The sequence below is a fragment of the Aphanomyces astaci genome, assembly GCF_000520075.1.
Source record: "Aphanomyces astaci strain APO3 unplaced genomic scaffold supercont1.103, whole genome shotgun sequence".
Classification (NCBI taxonomy): Eukaryota; Oomycota; class Saprolegniomycetes; order Saprolegniales; family Verrucalvaceae; genus Aphanomyces; species Aphanomyces astaci.
Genome location: NW_009798366.1, coordinates 1 through 20539, shown reverse-complemented (window position 1 = coordinate 20539; position 20539 = coordinate 1). Strand labels below are relative to the sequence as shown.

At 54.5% G+C, this 20539-nt stretch overlaps 11 protein-coding genes across 12 annotated transcripts; 7 read left to right on the top strand and 4 right to left on the bottom strand.

The window, feature by feature from the left end:
• Positions 1–256: 256 nt before the first annotated feature.
• On the bottom strand, positions 257–1272 carry H257_17290 (hypothetical protein). Its single transcript, XM_009846016.1, has 4 exons — positions 1214–1272; positions 1101–1160; positions 682–1050; positions 257–596 (listed from the first exon to the last, which is right to left on the bottom strand). The coding sequence occupies exons 1-4, from the start codon at positions 1256–1258 to the stop codon at positions 357–359; spliced, it is 714 nt and encodes a 237-aa protein (XP_009844318.1). The 5' UTR covers positions 1259–1272; the 3' UTR covers positions 257–356.
• Positions 1273–1811: 539 nt separating this feature from the next.
• On the top strand, positions 1812–4122 carry H257_17288 (hypothetical protein). The gene is made up of 3 exons (XM_009846014.1): positions 1812–2708; positions 2778–2907; positions 2961–4122. Exons 1-3 carry the CDS (start codon positions 1819–1821, stop codon positions 3165–3167), a joined length of 1227 nt encoding a protein of 408 aa, XP_009844316.1. The 5' UTR covers positions 1812–1818; the 3' UTR covers positions 3168–4122.
• Positions 3162–4120, bottom strand: H257_17289 (hypothetical protein). The gene has a single exon (XM_009846015.1). It carries the CDS (start codon positions 4034–4036, stop codon positions 3200–3202), a length of 837 nt encoding a protein of 278 aa, XP_009844317.1. The 5' UTR covers positions 4037–4120; the 3' UTR covers positions 3162–3199.
• Positions 4123–4551: 429 nt separating the features above from the next.
• H257_17287 (hypothetical protein) lies at positions 4552–5784 on the top strand. The gene has a single exon (XM_009846013.1). The coding sequence runs from the start codon at positions 4632–4634 to the stop codon at positions 5781–5783; it is 1152 nt and encodes a 383-aa protein (XP_009844315.1). The 5' UTR covers positions 4552–4631; the 3' UTR covers position 5784.
• H257_17286 (thymidylate kinase) lies at positions 5768–6530 on the bottom strand (the record flags this gene model as incomplete). Its single annotated transcript, XM_009846012.1, has 2 exons — positions 5768–6192; positions 6241–6530. 2 exons carry the CDS (start codon positions 6528–6530, stop codon positions 5832–5834), a joined length of 651 nt encoding a protein of 216 aa, XP_009844314.1. The 3' UTR covers positions 5768–5831.
• A 58-nt stretch (positions 6531–6588) lies between these two features.
• Positions 6589–8148, top strand: H257_17285. 2 transcript variants are annotated; one of them, XM_009846010.1, is made up of 7 exons: positions 6589–6682; positions 6738–6885; positions 6932–7041; positions 7088–7367; positions 7422–7742; positions 7795–7950; positions 8002–8148. In XM_009846010.1, exons 1-7 carry the CDS (start codon positions 6612–6614, stop codon positions 8056–8058), a joined length of 1143 nt encoding a protein of 380 aa, XP_009844312.1. In that variant the 5' UTR covers positions 6589–6611; the 3' UTR covers positions 8059–8148. The 2 variants fall into 2 exon arrangements, with proteins under 2 accessions (XP_009844312.1, XP_009844313.1); XM_009846011.1 differs by having other exon boundaries at positions 7422–7950.
• Positions 8149–8305: 157 nt separating this feature from the next.
• Positions 8306–10998, top strand: H257_17284 (hypothetical protein). The gene has a single exon (XM_009846009.1). The coding sequence runs from the start codon at positions 8393–8395 to the stop codon at positions 10967–10969; it is 2577 nt and encodes an 858-aa protein (XP_009844311.1). The 5' UTR covers positions 8306–8392; the 3' UTR covers positions 10970–10998.
• A 117-nt stretch (positions 10999–11115) lies between these two features.
• On the top strand, positions 11116–14781 carry H257_17283 (hypothetical protein). Its single transcript, XM_009846008.1, has 2 exons — positions 11116–12113; positions 12159–14781. Exons 1-2 carry the CDS (start codon positions 11253–11255, stop codon positions 14715–14717), a joined length of 3420 nt encoding a protein of 1139 aa, XP_009844310.1. The 5' UTR covers positions 11116–11252; the 3' UTR covers positions 14718–14781.
• Positions 14782–15014: 233 nt separating this feature from the next.
• On the top strand, positions 15015–16829 carry H257_17282 (hypothetical protein). Its single transcript, XM_009846007.1, has 3 exons — positions 15015–15186; positions 15229–15396; positions 15455–16829. Exons 1-3 carry the CDS (start codon positions 15043–15045, stop codon positions 16616–16618), a joined length of 1476 nt encoding a protein of 491 aa, XP_009844309.1. The 5' UTR covers positions 15015–15042; the 3' UTR covers positions 16619–16829.
• Positions 16830–16911: 82 nt separating this feature from the next.
• H257_17281 (hypothetical protein) lies at positions 16912–18592 on the bottom strand (the record flags this gene model as incomplete). Its single annotated transcript, XM_009846006.1, has 1 exon — positions 16912–18592. The coding sequence occupies exon 1, from the start codon at positions 18544–18546 to the stop codon at positions 16912–16914; it is 1635 nt and encodes a 544-aa protein (XP_009844308.1). The 5' UTR covers positions 18547–18592.
• Positions 18593–19272: 680 nt separating this feature from the next.
• H257_17280 (hypothetical protein) lies at positions 19273–20232 on the top strand (the record flags this gene model as incomplete). The annotated part of the gene is made up of 4 exons (XM_009846005.1): positions 19273–19349; positions 19457–19595; positions 19695–19747; positions 19887–20232. 4 exons carry the CDS (start codon positions 19273–19275, stop codon positions 20230–20232), a joined length of 615 nt encoding a protein of 204 aa, XP_009844307.1.
• Positions 20233–20539: the final 307 nt, after the last annotated feature.

Here is a 20539-nt window from a genome sequence, read left to right as displayed (position 1 = left end):
TTCCATTAGGTTCAAGGACTATTTTAACGGAAACGAAAGGTTCAATATAGTCATGATATATGGTATGTCACACGCTCTAAATGTCCAAACGCAAGCAACAAAGAATCGCACAAATACCAAATGTCCATGGTGTGGTTTCCATAAATTGCTTACGCACCGTGTTGTTTTGACACGCTAGATGATATCAGTATTTACGGTATGTCACACGCTCCAAACGTCCAAACGCTAGTAACAAAGAATCGCACAATCACCAAATGTCCATTAGTCACGCTCGAACTATTAATATGTACATGAGGTTCTTGCTTAGGACGATTAGAGCAGCGAACGACACCAATATATAGGCATGGATGTCCTTGTTAACTTCTCATGGAGACGCTGGTATGAGTGGTTAACGACGGCGAGTTGGTCCCGCCCAGAGCATTCTCGAGCTCTTCGTACGCTTGTTTCTGGAGGTGCTGTGTGTTGCGCAGTCGCTGAATGAGCTCCATTTCCAGCCGCTCCATCTCTTGGACTTCCACTTCCTTGTCCAAAAACGCCTGCTCTTCGCGGCGAATGATGTTGTCCGCACGCTCCTTGTTGGCTCGCTCCACCTCCATCTACTCCTCCGTCAATAAAATAAATCTAAACAACCCCGAAACCCCGGAAATAACCCCGAAACCCCGAACCCATGGCGCGACTGACCTGTTTGGCTTGGCGTGCTCGTTTGAGCTGGTTTTCCTGCTTGAGAACGTCCTCCCGACGACGCACTGCTTCCTCCAGCTCGAGGCGCTTCTTTTGCTCGGTAAACTGTCGCCACTTCTGCTTGTCCTCCTTCAGCTGCTGCGCGTCGGACCGCTTCTGGTCGAGGATCTGCTGGTCGATTTCTTTCTTTTCCGACGCGAGCACGAGCTCCCGCTTGAGCTGCTGCTGTGCGTGCAGTTCGCGTTCGGCCTGTGTCATCAGCGCCGTGCGTTCGCGGGCGTAGTTCTCCTTCTCCTGGCGCAACTTGACCAGCTCCATCGCGCGCTTCTTGGTCTGTTCGATCTTCTTCCACGCCCGGGCTTCTTCCGCCTACAGTAGATCACGGAAACATGACGAGCGGTGCGTACAGCAGTCAGTACCTTGAGTAATGCGATGCGGTTCTGCAGCAAGGATGCGTCGCTGGACACGTCTTTTCGCCTCTATAGCCACATCGTCATGTGACGGACGAAGCTATTCCTTGCCTTGGACGTACCTGCTTTGCTTCAAGCAGCTTACTCTTCGGCATTGACCCTTCCATGCTCGATTTCAAACTAACGTTTCACAGAGTTGATTGATTGCCTAAAAATAAGGCGACAACTTTTGGCCCGTTTGATTGGCTCATATAAAACGTCTTTGTCAAAACCCCATTTGTTTAACGCGAATGGAAAACACGTATAACCTCTATATTTCGATGCATTATTCACGAACTTACTGATATCATCAGTATCAATTACTTCGAAGTATTATTGTAGAGACCATTGGAGGTTTTTGTGTTTACAGTTAGTTAGGTGAATATTGTAATATTTTCGAAAGTCGGTGAATTGTAACGGAGGCTGGGTGAAATATAACACGGCATTTTACATTGGCGTGAAATATAAATGGAGATTGGTTGACTGTGAGATGAAATATAATTGGGACTCAGGTTGGTGGACATATATACATTGAAAAAAGATGAAATAAATTGCAAAACGGTATACTTCGAAGTAGTATAGAGTTCGTCAGAGTAAATACATATTTCGACGTATTTTAATATTTACAATAAAACGGAATATACTCCAAATATACGTTTTTATTGGTAAAGGGTATTTGAACAAGAACATGGATCGAACAGCGACTATGATGCAGCAGCACTGCATGCGCTGCAGGAACATTGGCACGAGCTTGGACGAGTCCTATGTGAACGTCAACGCCACCAGTGTCCACATGCCTCCGTCTGCGTCCATGTCGCTGTCCGTGATGCGGGACAGGGAGTCGTCTCATGCCGACGTGAGTTCCCATGTCAAGAAGATCCAACGACTCCATGCGATCAGCGAAAGCATCACAGCTAGCGCAACCACGTCACTTCCAGCCATGTGTCCTGAGTGTCTTCAAATTCTCACGCAGATGCTGGAGAAAAGTGACGCGCGGGCACGGCAGGAGAAGAAGGCATTGGCCGCGTTCATCGCGACCGTCCCCAAGCCCGTTCGATCGTCGTCCATCAAGTCGCCTTCCCCTGCGCCATCGTTCCGTCCCGCCGATCCGTCTCTAGTAGCCATCCACGACGAACGCATGTCCATCCAAGTCGAGCTGCAACAGTTGCAGGACGAGTTGCGCGGCGTGGAGGTCGAGGAAGCGGCCATGTGGGCGCGCATCAACGACGAGCTGATGGCGGTGGACGTCGCGCACGATGCGCGGGACGCCAGTGTGGCGCGCCTACTGGAAATGGAGTCGCGATTGCATATCATCCGGCGCATGAATGTCTGGAACGACGCGTTTTACATCTGGCACAAGGGTCCATTCGGCACGATCAACGGGTTCTGCCTCGGGAGACTGCCACGTCACCACATCGACTGGCACGAGATCAACGCGGGGTGGGGGGACGTCGCACTTGTGGTCGTCTTGTTGATGGAAACCATGGACATCCCCATCCGAGACTTCCAAGTCGTGCCCCTCGGTAGCTACTCGAAGATTCGAAGGCTGCATCCGTCGCCTACTATGGAATACGCGCTGTACGTCCTAGTACTACTACTACTACTACTACTACTACTACTACTAGTAATCCATTTTCATTACTGTAGCCATGGAGGGGACAGCGACAACTACGTGGAGAGCCCATTCAATTTGGGTCTCGCGGCGCTGTTAAAGGTCGTGGCTCACCTGGGTGAATATGCTGAAGCAACAGATTCAACCTTTCGGTTGCCATACAAGGTGACTAGTACCCTCTAGTAGTACTACTAGAGTGTTCCTAAAGTGGAGAGTAGATTGGAGCGACGACGGCGGATGTTGGTGGACTGAGCCTCTTGTTTGGACGAGACGAAGAAGTGTGGACAAAAGCGTGTAAATCTATCTTGACCAACTTGAAGTGGTTGCTAGCGTGGACATCCAAAGCTGCTAGTACTCCCATTGCCAATGAAGGTACTAGTAGTAGTACTACTACGAGGCCAACCACGAAGGGAGGACGTCACTAAAACGTTGTGCTATTGTGTTTGGGAGGTGGTTACTATTGAGCTTGTGCGTCTACTAAGGCTACTAGTGCTGGATGATCATTGCTACTACTACTACTACCAGTGATCCGCTTCCGCTTTTCGCCGCGATGGGCCGACAAGCAAAAGTGCAGCAGCAGTTCGGCTTCGTCGTTAAAGTCAGGGAATGACCTGGGCACCGGTCGCTGCTGTGGTTGCTCTCCTTTGGTATGTTGTCGCCCAGAAGTAGGAGGGGATGTCCGGGGGACGCTCACTGGCTTTAGTGACAGCGACGTGAAGAACTCGTCCTCCAGCACCTGCAGCTCCTCGGCCGCCTTCTGGATGGACTTGGCCGTCTCGACTGAGCTCTCGAGCACCCGGAAGATCTGCTTGCCGATGGAACTGTTGCCTTTGAGCTTCTTGGTCACGCGCATCGCCTCGCAGTTGAGTTTCTTGGACAGATACCAGCGCAACGACGTGCCGTCGGCAATGTCCAGCAGCCCCAGACGAAAGAAATGGATCATTTTGTTCGTGAACGCTTCTTCTTCGGGTGTCCACTTGCCACTGCGCAGACCAGGAGGACATTTGGACTTGGTCGACCGCTTCGAGTCGCGCTTGTCATGCAGGGACGAAGGGGAACTGCTGGTGTCGGACGAGTTGTTGTCAGAAGAGTAGTTGATGGGAGATGCATGTGGAGGGATGGGTGTACTCGGTGCTGCCGGGACGGGTGCCAGAAGGGGCTTGGGATGTGGGACCCCTACCACAGACGGGGACACTGATGTCGCAGCCGATGGGAGCCGGATAAGGAACCCAAGCGGCGCGGCAGCGGGTGTTGCTGCTGCGGACGAGGATTCTTGGTGCTGCAGGCTAAGCATGTTGTCTTGTTCTATGGGTTCTCTTGCTTCCTTGAAGGGAGGGATACCGCCAAGGAGCCTTCGGCGGCGGCGCGGCGGTGTGGCGGTCGCAAAGTGAAGTTCTCAAAACCATCGGTTCACTTCAACAATTAAAATGCCAGAGGTTTAACCGTATATTTGATCAATTATCCGGTTTTTCCCGCCTCAAATGTCAACGTGAATACAAACTTGAAGTGAGTGAGAGTGGATGGCTTTCAATTTGAAGTTGCAACTCTCGCTGGTTCAGTAGCCTCTTATATTTGATAAGCATTGTTTGATTGGTTAAGAACTATTGAACTTTTAGCGAATCAAATTCAAACGTTTCGACGGCAACTTCAAGGTCCCCACGTACAATGCTCTGATTGGCCGACATTGAGATAAACGTAGGTTTTAAACACATAAACCAACTTCAACGTATTACAGCATGCGTAATACTACTAATAGTAATACTAACTACAAACGAAACTTGACGTTCACTTTACGTACAGTAAGCGTTTCAAGTTTCCACTCAACTCGAGTAACACCTCCCCAGTCGAGAGCGCTTCCGACGGGATCCCTTCAACGGACGTGAAGAAAGATGGTCTTTGCATGGGACTGGACTCAACGCGTCCTTGTGTCCGACAAGATCGTGTACGTGGAATGGCGGCATGAACCTTCCACAACTTGGTTCTACGCGCGAGGACTGACTTCGTTCGACCTTGACGGGCACCTTCTCGACACGTCCACCCTGCGGCTTTGTCAGGTTATAGAATCACATGTACATCTGCTACGGCCAGGACATCAGCTCTGCGTGTCTGTACGCACATCCACAGACTCCAGCGTTCGCACCCGAGCCGTGTGCGTCCTGGCCTGCTACAACCTCCTCCACCATCACACATTGTCTGTTACAGACGCTTGGATACCGTTTGACTCGTTGCACATCGTTCCATTCTTCGACAGGTTGTCGTGTCTGCATGTCCTCGACTGCGTCCGCGGCGTCGACAAAGCCCGCGCCTGCGGGTTCATACCCCCCGACCACCACCACGTCGACGCGCCTCCATTCACATGGCTGAGTAAGAAGGTCCTCACGTTTCCAAGTCCATCGTGCACATTGGACACGTTCATGCCGTACTTCCACGCGCACAATGTCACTTTGATCCTGGCGCTGCATCCCCCCGTCTACTGCTTCGACACGCTCGACATCGAGTACATGGACCTCATCTGCCCTGACGACATGCATTCCGACGACATCATGCTCGGGCGCATCTTAGACGCGATCGAAAGCACCCCCGGGGTCGTGGCAGTGCACGGTCTCCACCGCATACGGACGTTCCTTGGCGGGTACCTCATGCGGACCCACGGGTTCTCCGCCGCGGAAGCGGCCGGCTGGCTCCATGCGACCCATCCTTACGACGTCGACGGAGACCAACTGTTTCCGCACATGCTGAGAAGGTGGCATGCCGTCCTCGACACCTCCACAGACACTAGACGAGATGCCGACGCGCGGCCGCGCTCCAGTAGCTCGTTGAAGATCAACATCGGAGGCATCAGCTTCGGGTCGTCGCTCCTCCTAGGCAGCTCCACGACCAAGTCCCAGGATAAGAGTACACTGTCTAAGAAGAAGAATGTTCCACCGCAGCTGGTCAAGACCTCGAGTCGGTCGAATGACGTGGCAGAGTGTGGTGGCAGTACCAGTCGTGGTCATAGTCGGGAGCGAAGCCTCAAGACCGCAACTCCAGTGCAATCGTAGTAGTAGTAGTACTACTACTACTCATACTATTAATATTCCCTAGTAATACTATTCAAGGATTCGAACAGGGGTGTGCTCGACCTGGGCAATGGTTGAAGTCGCGACGGCCTTGATGGACGCGTGCAGCTCGTCGATAGACTTGGTAGCGTCGAGGACATGCCAAGGAGCTTTCGCTGCCGCCTCAGTCTCCATGATGCGGAAGAAGTTGGCGCGCACGCGTTCCTGGAACTCGCGCTTCTCGTAGCGTTCCTCGCCGTAGGCGGCACGTTGAGCCGCATCGTGTGTGGAGATGTCGAGAAATATCACAACGTCAGGTCGAGGAAGACCGATCTCTGGACGCATGCACCAGTCAAGGGACAATCCAGGCTTCTCCTTGGCCGCCGTGAACGCAGCGCCGCTGTAGCAGTACCTAGGCAGCCACCACATCAAAATATGCGAGGGAAGGAAGGAAGGGTACCGATCGAGGACGACATGGGTGCCTTGGTTGAGAAGATCGCGGAGCTTCTCTGACAGCTCCCACCGATTCGCACTGAACAGCAGATGAATCGCCTGGTCGTTCATTTCGCATGCGTTGGATAGGTATGCGTTGATGGTGGACCCGATGGACGTGGTACGGTCCGGGAAGTTCTGGAGCGTGCAGTTCAAATGCTGTGCGAGGAGTTTGGCTTGCGTCGACTTGCCGCATCGATCTACACCTTCCAGGAGGATGAGCGCACCGCGGCGTGCCATGTCAGCAGGCGCGGCCATGGCAAAATGGAAAGTGATTGCAGCTTCCGGATACTTCAATACGAAATTATCCGAACATCAATCTTCCACAAGAATTCAATCATGTCGATGGGAATCAAGAATGGCGACCCCGACAGCTCCGTGCTCTACGTGAGCTTCAACCAGGATGCGACGTATGTGCAGAACGAATGATGCATGTGCTTGCAGCTCACGCCATCCCCGACGTAGATGCATCAGCGTTGGCACGCGGCAGGGCTTCTTCGTGTACAGCTGCGAACCGTTTGCCCGGTCGTTCCAGGACGCAGCAGGCGGTATTGGCCTTGCGGAGATGCTGTTCAGCTCTAGTTTAATCGTGTTGGTCGGTGCAGGGGAACAGGTACTGCTCGTCCTCCTCCATATATCACGGTAACGGACGATGGCAGCCTGCGTTCTCCCCGCGAAGGTTGCGCGTATGGAACACCAAGACCAGCGCAGCGATCTGCGACCTGAACTTCGTCACGGCAGTGCTCGGGGTGCAGTTGAACCGACAGCGGTATGCCTTCTCCTTCCTTCCCCCACTACGACTGACACATACGTAGCCTCGTAGTGGTGCTCGAGAAGAAGATCTACATCTTCGACATCAACTCGATGCAAGTTCTCAACACACTCGACACCTCGTCCAACCCAAAGGCGCTGTGCGTGCTGTCTCCCGCCGACAACGGGTACCTCGCCTTCCCCGCCGGAGGTGTCGCCGGCGAGATCGTGCTCTACGACGCCATCAACCTCAGCGTCCTCAACGCCGTGCAAGCGCACCGCGGGATGCCCGTCGCCTTGGCCATGAACGCCACGGGCACATTGTTGGCAACTGCTTCCGACACTGTACGAATAGTGACATGCCCCCATATAGTAGTGCCATACTAGTAGTATGGCTAGGGTACTATATTACGAGTGTTTGACGTCCCGAGCGGCAAGAAGCGCGCGACGTTTCGACGAGGGTCGTACCCCGCGACCATTTACAGTGTCGCATTCAATCCGACGTCGACATTGCTCTGCTGTTCCAGTGACACGGGCACCGTCCATATCTTCTCTCTTACTGGCTTGGAGAGCGCTGTGACCGGGTCGTATTCTCTGTCGCCGATGCTCGGTCCCGTGACCCGTCTGGAGCCCAAGGCGGCGACGACCAAAGCCATGCTCAGCTCATACCTGCCGTCGTCCGTGACCCGTATCGCAGAGGGCGCGCGGGATTTCGCCTACGTATGATCGGTGGTTTGGCCAAGTCGAGTTAAGGGCGTTTTTGTTTGGGTAGGCGCGACTGCGCTCAGCAAATGTGCCCAATCTGTGCGCGTTGAGAGGACCGCTGCCGGGAAGTAACCACGTGCAAGTGCTCGTGGCAACCATTGACGGGTTGTTCTATCAGTATGCCCTGGATATCACCACCGGCGGCGAATGTGTCTTGGAACGAGTATGTACAATATATATATATATATATATATAATATTTACATATCATGTAGGAGCACATGCTGCGGGACTCTGCGTCCGAAGAGATCGAAGCCGCGTACTTGTCATAGAGGGGGATATATTATGACCATCAAATCCGCTAGTTAGTACAAGAATATATTGAACGTTCAGCGATATTCCACCAAATCTCAACAACTACAGGTGTATCGGGATTCCGGGGTTTCGGGGTTCTCGAAACCCCGAATATGGTAATTCTGAACCCCCGAGTAGTCAGTTACACCGTTCAACGGGGGGTTACACAATCCGTTTCAGGGCTCAGCAATGATGAATGCAACGATCAGAAACCCAAAATGAACGCACAAGATGGCTTAACGTATCTAAACATAGCGCGATGTAGTCGAACGTCGTCATGGCTTGCTCGTCACTTGTCAGGCTGCAGGGTCGATGCATCGACTGTTCTTCGTCCTAGTTGGCTCTGGCTGGGCTTTGGCTGGCACGTGCACCAACACAAGCCTGAGCTCGCGATTTGAAATCGCCCAAAGTGTCGGTATCTCTCCCACATGTGTGGGGCCATGGAGTGCCACCATGCCCAAAACCATCGATTTTCTGACGGTGTTCAGCGGGTATGCCCCCCTCGCGTGCGCTCAAAGCTCCTGTCGACAGGACTTTCAAACTAGCGCTTCAAACATTGGCGCCATAGTATGCGACGAAGCGCAGGCCGCGGCCAAGGCCATAACTGGTCTAGTGAACCTTTGCAGCTCGTTGGTTCTCGCTACAACTGCCCAGCCTACGTGCTCCAACTACTCGTATGCGACCAACCTCGGCGCAGTGCCAGCAGCGTGTGCGTCGGCTGCCCCGCTTGCGACCAGCGCTCTCGCCATCTTGCAATCGTCCGATTTGAAGTCGTTCGACGCAGTGTGCCAAGTGCCAGCTTGTGTGGCCAATCTCACGGCACGCATCACTGCGCTACCAACCTGCCGACTGGAATGGCCATACTTCTACGGCGCCCCCCTGATCCCGAAAGAAGTGTATCTGGGCTACCTGTCTTCCTTCTGTGACAACTTGCCTACTCAATCTGCTGTCAATACCTCGTCCTGCCCTGCCAAGCTGGCGGCGCTGTATGCGACGCCGTTTTCCGATACGTGCATCGCCCAATACTTTGGAAACCGCATTGCATTTGTAATTTACGAAGCCACCCTCCGCAGATACATCCTGCTGAGTCGATATCTAGCCACCAGTAACGCCTGTAAAAGCAGCATTCAATACATGCTCAATGACCTTGCCGACGCCGGTCCTTGTGCAGCCAGCGTCCTCTTTGCCTTCCAGACCCTCCAGCAAGCAGTGTCCAAGGTCTACCCATCGAACTCGTCCCTTGCGCTCTGTACAAACAGCGAAAGTGCCAGTGTGATTGCCCTGTTAGGCTCCCCCGCTTCTGTCGCATGCCTTCGCAACCCACTGGTTCAAATCTGGTCGGATGTGTACACGCCCCATCAATTGGCAGACCTCGCGTCCATCGTTGCCACCCCTGGCTGCGTCGCGTCGGCTGTAGCTTTTGCTACGTCATCGTTTCCGAAGTGCGAGTTCGCCGCGCCGGACAAGGGCGACGCGGCCGTTGGGATGGACGCCGCCACTCGGTTCACGTCATTTCTGCTGGCGGCGGACTATTTGGTCACCCGCGAGGCTTCTCCCCCCGTGTCTCGCGCTTGTTTCGACGGCGGACATGGCTCTTATTGGCTCGAAGACGCGAGACCGATGGACTTTCTGACTATCAGCAGAGGGCTCGTCCCTATGGCGTGCACTGTCGACTCATGTCGGGCAGATTTCATCGCCAGTGCCATCGCCTTGAAGGAGACCAATGCGTCGACCGTTCAGTCGTTGGGGGCGTCCGTGGCCGGCATCGCAAACGTGTGCAATTCGCTGGCCCTTTCCTTTGGTCTTCCGCGATGCACCAGCGCTTCCCCCTTTGACCTCGGTGGGGTGCCCCCTGCCTGCACTACAGTGGCCGCGTCCGTAGCCTCCGCGGCCGCCATCGCCCTCCCGTCCGACCTGGGGGCCCTTTCTGCCGTGTGCCAAGTCCCTGCTTGTGTGGCGGCCCTTACTATGCAAATGAATGCGCTGCCCGACTGCGAGGCGGAGTGGGGGCCGTCGGGGGGCGCCTTCGTCTCCCCCAAGCAAGTGTACTTGTCGTACCTCACGTCGTTTTGCAACTCGACGACGGTGGTCGTAGCCACCAACTTTTCAACGTGCAGCAACAAGCTGGCCGCCGCGCACTTTGTCACGTTTACTAACGACTGCGTTGAGTCCATCTTAGAATACCAAAACGGGTTTGGGAGTGTTGGTGAGTACGGCATGGTGATTCGCCAAGTCACGATCAACAAGTACATCCCATTCAGCCGGTTCCTGGCCACAAGTCCCACGTGCACTGCCAACGTCAACGCCACGGCCAACCTACTCAACAACGTCGGGCCTTGTGGCACCCCCCTTGCCATCGTGTTCAAAGTTTTGCTCCAAGTTATTTCGACTAAAACTCCAAGTAACCGTTCGCTGGCATTGTGCAGCTCTGCCCAAACGAACGCACTGACGACGCTGTTAAGTGCCGCTGCGGCCGTCGAGTGCTCTCGCAGCAATCCGTGGGTGCAACGGTGGAGCGATGTATTTGCTCCGCGCCACTTGGCCGATATGGTCACGACGGTGGCCGCGCCAGGATGTGTAACGGCGGCAGTTGCATATGCCAAGACAGCCTTTCCCGCCTGCGAATACGTCGACGTCGAGTTTGACGAACGCGCCGTGGGCGTGAGTGCTGCCACGTACTTTACAACGTTCCTCATCGCGACTCAATCGTTCGTCCCTGAAACCTCCGTCACTGCCGCGCCATCAACTAGTGCTACTACTACTACTCCATCCTCCACTAGTCTTACTAGTCCAACCCCCACTCGTGCAACCGCGCGTTCGGTGTCGGTGGAAATGCCAGTGGTTGGGCTTTGCATTGTACTATATTGGTACTCATTGCGACATTACTAACTAGTATAATACAAGGGGAATACGTACTCTAGACTCCCTGACAAGGGTGGATCATGCTCTTGTTTGCAAACTCTTTTGACATCAAATGCTCATGATTTGACTGGCCGACTACTTTACAGGCAAACGAAGCGTTTCATCGACGATGGAGCGGTTACAAAACTGGTAGCCCGGATACATTATCCGGATAACCAATCACAGGCCGAGTTTTTGCATTCCTCTCGCGTCGACCACGAAGCCGTTGATCGACGCCCGATCAGATCAGGACCACCTCAGCGTCGCGATCATGACCCACGTCCACGTCGTTGCGACGTCACTACTGACGCTGGCGTCAATCTTGGCAGCAGCAGCGCTTCCACCATCGCCATCACCTGCGGCCGCAGCCGAGCCGAATGAAGTTGCCGGCAATGGACCCGCGACGTCGGCGTCACCACTTCTGGACGCCAGCAGCATGACAGACGTGTGTCGCACCTTTCATACTAGCGGTAGTTGGTGGCGGTACGAGTGGTGCCACGAAGGCCACGTCCGGCAGTACTCTGTCGACCCCACTACGGGCGACGAATCCCAGGTGATCTCCCTTGGTACGTACGACGCCGCCCACAGCAACCACTATCACACAACCTCAAGCAGCACGGACAAGGATCTGCGCGCATACATCTCGCATGTGTTTCTTCACGGAGACATGTGCAACTCGACCGACGTAGCGCGGAACCGCAGCACGGACGTGCACTTGACATGCTGCGTATTCCGGCCGCAGGAAACGTACATCGAGTCCGTGGCCGAGCCTAGACTTTGCGACTACCTCGTGACCGTGTGCACCCCCAGTGCGTGCGCGTCGCCACCGCCGCCATCGAACATGACGCTCAAGACCAAGGAAGAGCTGGCGGCTACCGTCAAGAGCATGTTCTATCATGCATATGACAGCTACATGACACACGCGTTCCCTCTGGACAACCTCAAACCCATCACTTGCCAGGGCGAGAGCTTTGAACTGGGAAAAATCCCCATGCTCACGCTCATCGACACGCTCGACACACTCGTGGTGTTTGGGGACAAGGACGAGTTCCGCCGCGCCGTCGCGCTCGTGACCACGCACGCCACGTTCGACCTGGACACTGAAGTATCGGTGTTTGAAACGACGATTCGAGTAGGAATTTCCCCCTTTTTCCCACCTACAGACATTCCCCGTTAGGTCTTGGGTGGGCTCTTGTCGGCACATCTGTTTGCCGTCGACCCGACACTGCAGCTGTACTCGAACACTTCCGAACCGGCGTACTCGGGGGGGCTCTTGGCTCTGGCAGCCGACCTCGGGGACCGGCTCCTGCCCGCCTTTGTCACCCCCACGGGCATCCCGTTCGGCACGGTAAACCTCCGTCGGGGGGTTCCAAAGGGGGAGACGTCCGTGGCGTCCACCGCCGGCGCCGGATCGCTCTCAATCGAGTTCACCATGTTGAGTATCCTGACCAAGAACCCGATCTACGCCCAGGCGGCGCGGCAGGCCGTCCGCGGCCTCTTCTTCCGGCGGTCGGCACTGGGCCTCGTGGGAAAGCACATTGACACGGCGACTGGCGAGTGGACTGAGACGAGTAGCGGCCCCGGCTCCAACTCGGATAGTTTCTACGAGTACCTGCTCAAGATGTACGTGCTTTACGGGGACTCGGAAGCCCTCGACATGTTTGAGCCCGTGTATTCGGCCGTGATGGAGCACAACAAGCACGGCGACTGGTACACGGACGTGTCCATGTGGGATGGATGTCTGAGTAACCAGCATCACCAATCCTTTATATTTGACAATTTGGTGGCATTCTGGCCGGGTATGCAGTCGCTACTAGGCGACTTTGCCTCGAGCACTCGGTCTTTGAACGCGTTTTACCAAGTGTGGCAGCAGTACTCGTTCCTCCCAGAGCAATTTGACGTTGGGCGGTGGCGGCCGAAGAAGCAGAATCGAAATGGGTACCCCCTTCGTCCAGAGCTGCTCGAGTCTACCTATTACGTCCACGTGGCCACCAACGACTCGTCGTGGCTCACAGCAGGCGCTTTGGCGGTGCAGTCCCTCGAACGATATGCCAAGACGACGTGCGGGTACGCGGCCATCTCGGACGTCGAGACCCGGACGGTGGAAGACACGATGCCGTCGTACTTTTTGTCGGAAACATGCAAGTACTTGTACCTGCTCTTTGACGAGACCAACTTTCTGAGGAAGGCCAACTATGTGTTTACAACCGAAGCGCATCCGTTCCCGGTGCTTCCGTCGGCTGAAGTGACCCCGATCCTGACGGCGTCCGACGAGACCAAGTATGCGGTTCCTAGGACGGCTACCCACTGGAACAAGTACTTGACCTGTCCTGTGATACAGTTCTGGGACGACGTTGGGTTTCGCCGAGCGTTTCATGATCGGTTTCAAATGGCGAGACCACGATGTACTACTAGTAGCAGTACCAAACCCAAAGCGAACAAGAAAACGACCCCCGAGGACGACAAGATTGTGACTAAGTCGTTGTATGGAGGGAAAACGCTCGGGTATTTCCACGTCGAGCAGCTTCTGGGCGGGTTTCGAGTCACTCGGCGGAGTGACCGTGGCCAGTGGCTCAAGGTCACCAACCTAGGCGACCCCCACATTATCGTCGAGTCGCACAGTTCCAGCGAGGGGGGTGGTGGTAGTAGTACTACTACTACGTCGTCGTCGTCGTTGACCGAGTTTCGCGTGTTTGAGTTTGCCTCGCAAACCATGCGGCGGTGTCGGCTGCAGGTCCTGGGACGGTGGGTCAGCTGCTCGGCGGCCGAGTTTGGGCTCACAAAGGACCCGTCCGTCGCAGTGTCCATCCAGAACGCGCCCGTTTTGTATGGGACCCCCCACCTCGGCTGCACCCCCCTCGAGTCGACCCCCCACCGGGTGGTGGTATTACATCGAGGCGAGTGTTTCTTTGACGAAAAAGCCAACCGTGCCACTCAAGCAGGGGCAGTGGCAGCCGTGATCGTCAACTCTGAACCGAATCCGTCCGCCGCCCAAGAAGAAGAGGAAAACAGTCTGATGGTCATGGGGCCGTCGAAAGAAGCAACGGACCAACAGCAGAAGATTGACATTCCCGTGGTGATGGTTCCGTTCGCGGCGGATGCAATGATAAGGGAAGCCGTGGCGAATGGGGACACCATCTCGTTGGAGGTGGGGGTCGTGACAGAGTTGGAGTACCCGCGGGCGGCCGGCAGCCGATTCGACGTGGCGGTGGCTGGCCCGGATGGGTGGGGCGTCCATCTTGTGGCCAAGATGCAGCCGGTAGGAACCCCGCTGTGGACCATCTCCATCACGGAACACGACGCACGGGGATTGGACGTTGACGACGAAGAAGTAGAAGAAGTGGAGGAACCCCGAAACCCCGGAACCCCGAACCCCCGACAAAAAGCGAACAAAGTCGACGTGGACGAGTATGCGACCAAGCTCAAGGGACTGGGGTTCTCGGACCAGCAGCTGGCGCGTATGAACAGCGACGACCCGGACGACCGACTGGACGCCCTCGTGGACGGACTGCGTGCGCTGGGCCTGCACGACCTCGTGGCCAAGTTTGTAGGACGGAGCAAAGATGTAGGAGTTGGAGAGGGCTCGACAAACCCCGAAACCCCCGCTGACTTGGCTTCTGAACTGGACGCACCCGTGTCCTTTGACCAGCCTGACGAAGGTCACGACGTGGCTCAGAGTACACGTGAGGACGCTGACGACGTCATCGACCACGACGATACATGTGCCGCCGTGTGATCCTATTTGGAGTTCGATTCGTGGAAGAATATAATAATACATCGAGACAGGATTCAGTCACACACGTGTTTTGGTTGTGTACACTTGAGAATCAATAGAATGGTTGGTGTTTCGGAGCTGAGCGGCTCGAGACAAACAAACCCAGTGACGTGGACATGCTATTAATAAGAGTTGAAACTATTAATATATAATATTACGTAGTAGTACTACTAGTATGGTGACGAGGTGTTAGTAGATCCCTGTATCGGTTACACCCTTCATCCGGATATCCGTGTGAAACCGTTACAGTCGCGCCATTTATAGTGTCGACAGCAGGTGGGTACCGATGAGCACTTCGATGAGCTCGGCGAGCCGGAACGAGTCGTACCTGCAAGACCAGATCCGCGCACTCCAGGTGCAGGGAGACTACTATGCGCGCAAGGTCGAGATTGAGAAGCGGCGCAGCGACGAGCTGGACCACCAGCTCAAGGTACACCCGATACAATCCATCCACATTGACAAGATCAAGTAGCAATTCCGAGATACCCACAACGAAACCAAGAAACTCATGAGTCCGACGGGGGGACTGGGGGGCAGCACGCAGGCCAAGCCGCCGTCCGCGGAGCAGTCGATCGACCAACGCTCGATCCGGACGCTGGAGAATCGGTTAGAAAAAGTGCTCATCCGACTCAACGAAGCGGTGCTCTTGTCTTCTTTCCCATTTCGTATCTCACATGTATATATGTACGTTTTCACAGTGCAACGCCAACAAGAAACTGCGCGAGCAAATCCAAAACCTTCGGCGGGAAAAGGTGCAGCAGCAGCAAATCCACGAAAAGTTAGACCGGGAGCTGCACACCAAGCAGCTGGACGTGGCCAAGACGACGCAGCTGACGCAGAGCACGTACGATGCCCGGGACCGCGCGCAGCGTCAGGTGGAAGCGCTCAAGCTGCAGACGGCGGAGGAAACGGCGCGGTTCGAAGCCGACTGGAACGAGCTCAAGAACGTGATCGAGGTGGACCGGGTGCACCTCCGCGCGTCCCAGCACCACGGGTCCATATTTGTGGATGGCGACGACAGCCAGGACCGGGACATCGGCACGCCGGACGCCAAGCTCCGGGACGAAACGCTTAAAACGTCGTGGCTGATCAGCGCCAAGGAGGCCGATCTGCGCAAGCAGACGGAGCGGCTCAAGGCGTACGAGGACGGCTTGGCTAAGATCCGCAAGAAGACTGGGATCAAGGACATTGGGGAGCTCGCGAATGCGCTCATGTCGGCGGAAGAGAAGAACTTTTCGCTGTTCAACATGATCAACGAACTCAACACGGAGATGGAGGCCGTGGAGATCGAGAACAACCGGTTCCAGGACATGATCGTCGAGTGCCAGGGGTCAGGCAGCGACATCAACCGCGCGCGCATCAAGGCGAGTCTGGAGGAGCAGATCGACAAGTCCAAGCAGAAGGCGGCGCACTTCGAGGGCCGCGTGTCCGAGTCCATGGCCGTGATCGATTCGATCAAGACCGGCGCCATGAATATCTTCCACAAGATCGGGTACAATGACGAAGTGCTGCTCCAGCAACTCAACTCGACCGGGCTCACGGACATCAACATGCTGAAATTCCTGGGTATTATCGAGAAACGCATCGGCGAAATCGTTCAGATGCACAACATTGTGTACGCGCAGCAGTCGGGCAAGCTGGACGCGACGGCGGCGCACAAAGCGGTGCCGTCCAGCAACCATAAGAAGACGACGCTGCTCGGAGGACACGACCTGCACCCGCAGCCCCCGGACTTTATGGACGACGACGGCGACGACCCCGAGGAGGATGTGAAGCCCTGCACCATCGCCGAAATCCAAGAACGAACCGCCGCCGCCATCAGTCGCCGCAAGGACAAGGCCGCCAAGAAGAGAGTGTCGTAAAGGGTTTCGTTTACACTAATACTACATGTCGACGATCTCGAACCAAGTGTGAGCTTATGCAATGAATGTCGAAATTCGGGGTTTCGGGGTTGCATTGAATATGCGAAACCCCGATACCCCTTAGTAGCACTATCGTTAAACACAAACTACCAAAACCACCTTCCCCTCTATTTTTATAAATACAAATAATTATAAACCAACACTGTTCGTGTATATTTCTGGGTTTCGGTTCTTGTAGTGTCTAATATGGGATCATATTTTTGACTGTAATATGTACCCAAGTAAGTGCTATATCAACATTGGTAGTCGTGTGTGTTGTGCCGCCATTCGTTCGCGTACACGGTGGGCAGTGCCATGTGGAGCTTTGCGAGGGTGTCGCGCATATCGGCCGCATCGAATTGATTGCTGCGGAGGTTCACTTCTTCGATCCAACACTTGTGTCTTTCTACTTCCCCGGACTTGGCGCAGCGGCGGCGCGGAGAGCTGCATGTGGACGACGTGATATGGTTGGCAATGTCACTAAGTCCTTGTCGTGTGACGAGGTTTCCGCTCAGGTCCAAAGCTTGCATAGGAAACGGCAGAGAGGCGAATATGGAAGCGGCGCCTTGGTCTCGCAGGCGGTTCTCGCCCAATGATAGCTGAGTGAGTTGACTAAACGATTGGAGTGCCATACAAAAAGTGGGCGAGATGGCGCTGCCGAGACCAATGTAGTTGAGGTGGAGAGATGTAACTGAGGACGGGGAAGAGAGGAAGGGCGCGAGGACGGCGAGTTGGGCGGCGGGACCAAGGTAGTTGCGGCCTGCATTGAGCACTTGGATGGAGGAAGCGGGTGATGCGACGGACGTGAAGAGGGCGGCGGCGCCCGCGGCGGAGAAGTGGCAGTTGAACACAAACAACTTGGTCAGTTTTGGCATTTGCGGTAAGCACGAGGTTGCCAAGGTGGAGATGCCGGCATCGCCCAAGTCGTTGTGGGACACATCCAACTCCACGAGATGCACGCATCGAGAGAGAAAGGACACGCTGGAGAGGGCGTTGCTGCCGAGAGAAAGGCGAGTTGTGCGGCAGAAAGGCGGCATATCCAAGTCGTTCAAGTCGTGGTGCTGGACGAGCACTGTGTCGAGGGAGGTGACCGCCGGCACGAAGATGGACGCGGCGTCCTCCGGGATCGAGTTGGTCAGGCGCATGCCGCGCACGACATGGGCGCCGACGAGAGTCACGAGGTCCGTGAATGCCGACCCCCGCAAAGTGACAGACACAAACTCGAGCATGGACAGAATGGGATGTTTCCTGGCGCGCAAAGCGGCGAGAAGCGGCTGGAGAGACGAGAGTTTGCTGTGGAGGATGCACAACTCGCGCAGGGTCGAGCTGTGCTGGACGAGGGAACTCGCGTGTGTCCAAAATGAAGATGATTCGACGAGATGGTGGATTTCGACGCGATGAAGGGTCGTGAGGGTCAGCAAGTGGCCGACACTGTCGGTCGTGAGTTCGTTTCCGCGAACCTTGACTTCGTACACGACGTTCTGAAAGAGATGCATCGGCGTGGTGGTGGTGGTGGTGGTCGTCGTGGCCAACATGACCCGGAACACCCGCTCCCAGTACAACGCGCGGAACGGTCTCGGCGGCACCAAACTCGAGCTACCAATGAACACACCCTCATTGCCAAAGTACCGGCTAGACTCGTGGCCGTCGAACACGACACTCGCGTCGGCGACTGTCCATGCTTCCCATTGCTGCTCGAACTCGTCCAGCACCGCAGTATCTGGCGCCGCGTTCATAACGAGGATCTCCAGGTCCCTCAAGCGAGCCGGCTTCATGTGGCGCCATATTCGCGTGGAAGCTTCCTTGGAGAGGAACGGGATGCATGACAGGATGTCCTCGACGTCGCAAGATTGCCCGACGACTTGCGCGGTCAATTCGAGCAATGTCATCTTGAAACAATTGCACTGTCCTTCAAATATGGCGTTACAATTTGATTGGTCAAAATCATTTGAATATACTTGTCCTTTCTGTGAGCCAATCAAATCTACTCAAAATTGGATTAGCCAATAGCGTCGATTAGTGATTTGATTCGGCGGCGAGATCTGAAAATTTGTACCGAATCCACAATACTCGAAACAATTCAATAATAACGTTAACTGGGGCAAGTATTGTTTAAATCGATACATTTGACTATGCCGCGAAAGAGCTTTCCGTCAGCTTTCCGGAAATGTTGGTTCCAATGAAATGCCATGAAAACCAATTGAGATATTTTAGTTTGAAAATTTTGAAAATTTGGCTGATCAATGGTTGATCACGTTACCAGGATAAAGGGTCACCTCCACCAATCTCAATAATTATCTTGAATATTATACGCGATTTACTAAACTAACACGAAACAAAATAGTAGTATGCATTGATCATGCCCTAAGGGCATGTTCACTGTCAATGCATACCCAAGTATTTGCGAATATTTGGAAGGCGTACAGCTGTATGCATCCAAATTTGAAATGTCGAGATATTTCAAATTGTCTTGCCTTGAACACATTTTCAACATCCAAAACGGCCTTTCCTTGAGTTCAAATATACTGTACATCGTAATAAAGTTATGAAAAATGGATTGTACGAGGGAATCTCATGACTGGACGATGCATCCATTCGAACAACGACAGGGTGCGATGAAACGCTGGTGGTTGTGGGTGGAGCTCCTGGACGACGCCGATGAGGACGTTGACACACCCGATAACATCCATATGTAACGCGCAAGGATGTCATTGAAAGACGATATTACCTTACCCAAGATGTCATTGTTCAACCAAACGAAAGTCTATGGATTACGATATATGCATCACTGGGTGAAAGCACGTTCATTGCGACCGTCTCGTTACCGCCCGATGCGTTTCACGACCTCCTCCGAGAATTCTCGAAACACAACACATGGAAGTCCGGCAACGGAAAGTCAGGGCGACCGCCAAAGCTCACATATAAGCACCAAGCGTTGGTCTTGGTTTTGCATTTTTACACCACAACCTGAGAATCCAATACGCTGTGCGAAATGTTCGGGATTCCACCGTCAACATTCTCGTCTACACTCGCCAAGGCAGAAGCTGCTTTCGAGGTCGCCCTCAAGGATGCCCCCGATGCTCGTGTTCGGTACCTCTAAGCTTGTCCAGCGACAGTGGTCATCTCAAGTCATGGCACGCGAGCCGCTGGTGTATGGCGTGTGGGGCTTTCCGAAGAGTCCATGATGCGCCGATCTTCAGAATGCGATGTACTGTGGCTGGCTACACAGTACCTTTGTCACTGGGACGCTGCTGTTCGGTGCCGACAGAACGATCGTGTGGTGCCTGCACAACCACGCCTGGAGCTGGAACGATGGCGACACAAGGTTCTCCTTGCAGATGAAGTACCTCGACGGGAAGCGAACTGCAGCTGGCCTAGGTGTTGTCGCCGGCTCGGCCTTTCCCGTTTGTGACGATCTACGTGGCAAGATCAGAACCCCGTTGAAAGATGGCGATTTAGGACTGGCTTCCTCATTGTGCCATATCGGAGTGCTCATGATGAGCAATGCTATTACTTCCCTTCGTCAGACCGCGGAGTGGGGCATGGGCGAGTCGAGAAAGTGTACGGACTACTGATTTTGCCCTTGCCGTTCAACCCACCTCTGCAGCGAATGCGATTGAGCTACATGATACTCTTGTACAATTTTAGAATGTGCTGTAACGTAAACAATCAATTTAAGAGGGTTTCGGAGTGAGGGGAGATGCCGGGAGAACACAAAAACAAACGGAGGTGTGGGTCCGAAGGGGTGAATTAAAAATTAAGCAACTACAGGAGCAAAGCGACTCTGCGCGTAGCGCGCACGCGCGTAGCGCGTCATCGGGGTTTCGGGGTTTCGGGGTTTCGGGGTTTCGGGGTTTCGGGGTTTCGGGGTTTCGGGGTTTC

What these genes read in the sequence shown, in the direction of transcription:
- H257_17290 (XM_009846016.1), bottom strand. Translation starts at nt 1,258, where the DNA reads ATGGAAGGGTCAATGCCGAAGAGTAAGCTGCTTGAAGCAAAGCAG. An exon ending in ACCGCATCGCATTACTCAAG is followed by an intron (nt 1,051 to 1,100) that starts GTACTGACTGCT and finishes GATCTACTGTAG; the next exon opens with GCGGAAGAAGCCCGGGCGTG. An exon ending in GAGCACGCCAAGCCAAACAG is followed by an intron (nt 597 to 681) that starts GTCAGTCGCGCC and finishes ACGGAGGAGTAG; the next exon opens with ATGGAGGTGGAGCGAGCCAA.
- H257_17288 (XM_009846014.1), top strand. Translation starts at nt 1,819, where the DNA reads ATGGATCGAACAGCGACTATGATGCAGCAGCACTGCATGCGCTGCAGG. An exon ending in CCTACTATGGAATACGCGCT is followed by an intron (nt 2,709 to 2,777) that starts GTACGTCCTAGT and finishes TCATTACTGTAG; the next exon opens with CCATGGAGGGGACAGCGACA. An exon ending in CCTTTCGGTTGCCATACAAG is followed by an intron (nt 2,908 to 2,960) that starts GTGACTAGTACC and finishes AGTGGAGAGTAG; the next exon opens with ATTGGAGCGACGACGGCGGA.
- H257_17289 (XM_009846015.1), bottom strand. Translation starts at nt 4,036, where the DNA reads ATGCTTAGCCTGCAGCACCAAGAATCCTCGTCCGCAGCAGCAACACCC.
- H257_17287 (XM_009846013.1), top strand. Translation starts at nt 4,632, where the DNA reads ATGGTCTTTGCATGGGACTGGACTCAACGCGTCCTTGTGTCCGACAAG.
- H257_17285 (XM_009846010.1), top strand. Translation starts at nt 6,612, where the DNA reads ATGTCGATGGGAATCAAGAATGGCGACCCCGACAGCTCCGTGCTCTAC. An exon ending in AGCTTCAACCAGGATGCGAC is followed by an intron (nt 6,683 to 6,737) that starts GTATGTGCAGAA and finishes TCCCCGACGTAG; the next exon opens with ATGCATCAGCGTTGGCACGC. An exon ending in GTGCAGTTGAACCGACAGCG is followed by an intron (nt 7,042 to 7,087) that starts GTATGCCTTCTC and finishes ACACATACGTAG; the next exon opens with CCTCGTAGTGGTGCTCGAGA.
- H257_17284 (XM_009846009.1), top strand. Translation starts at nt 8,393, where the DNA reads ATGCATCGACTGTTCTTCGTCCTAGTTGGCTCTGGCTGGGCTTTGGCT.
- H257_17283 (XM_009846008.1), top strand. Translation starts at nt 11,253, where the DNA reads ATGACCCACGTCCACGTCGTTGCGACGTCACTACTGACGCTGGCGTCA. An exon ending in TGTTTGAAACGACGATTCGA is followed by an intron (nt 12,114 to 12,158) that starts GTAGGAATTTCC and finishes ATTCCCCGTTAG; the next exon opens with GTCTTGGGTGGGCTCTTGTC.
- H257_17282 (XM_009846007.1), top strand. Translation starts at nt 15,043, where the DNA reads ATGAGCACTTCGATGAGCTCGGCGAGCCGGAACGAGTCGTACCTGCAA. An exon ending in AGCTGGACCACCAGCTCAAG is followed by an intron (nt 15,187 to 15,228) that starts GTACACCCGATA and finishes AAGATCAAGTAG; the next exon opens with CAATTCCGAGATACCCACAA. An exon ending in TCATCCGACTCAACGAAGCG is followed by an intron (nt 15,397 to 15,454) that starts GTGCTCTTGTCT and finishes ACGTTTTCACAG; the next exon opens with TGCAACGCCAACAAGAAACT.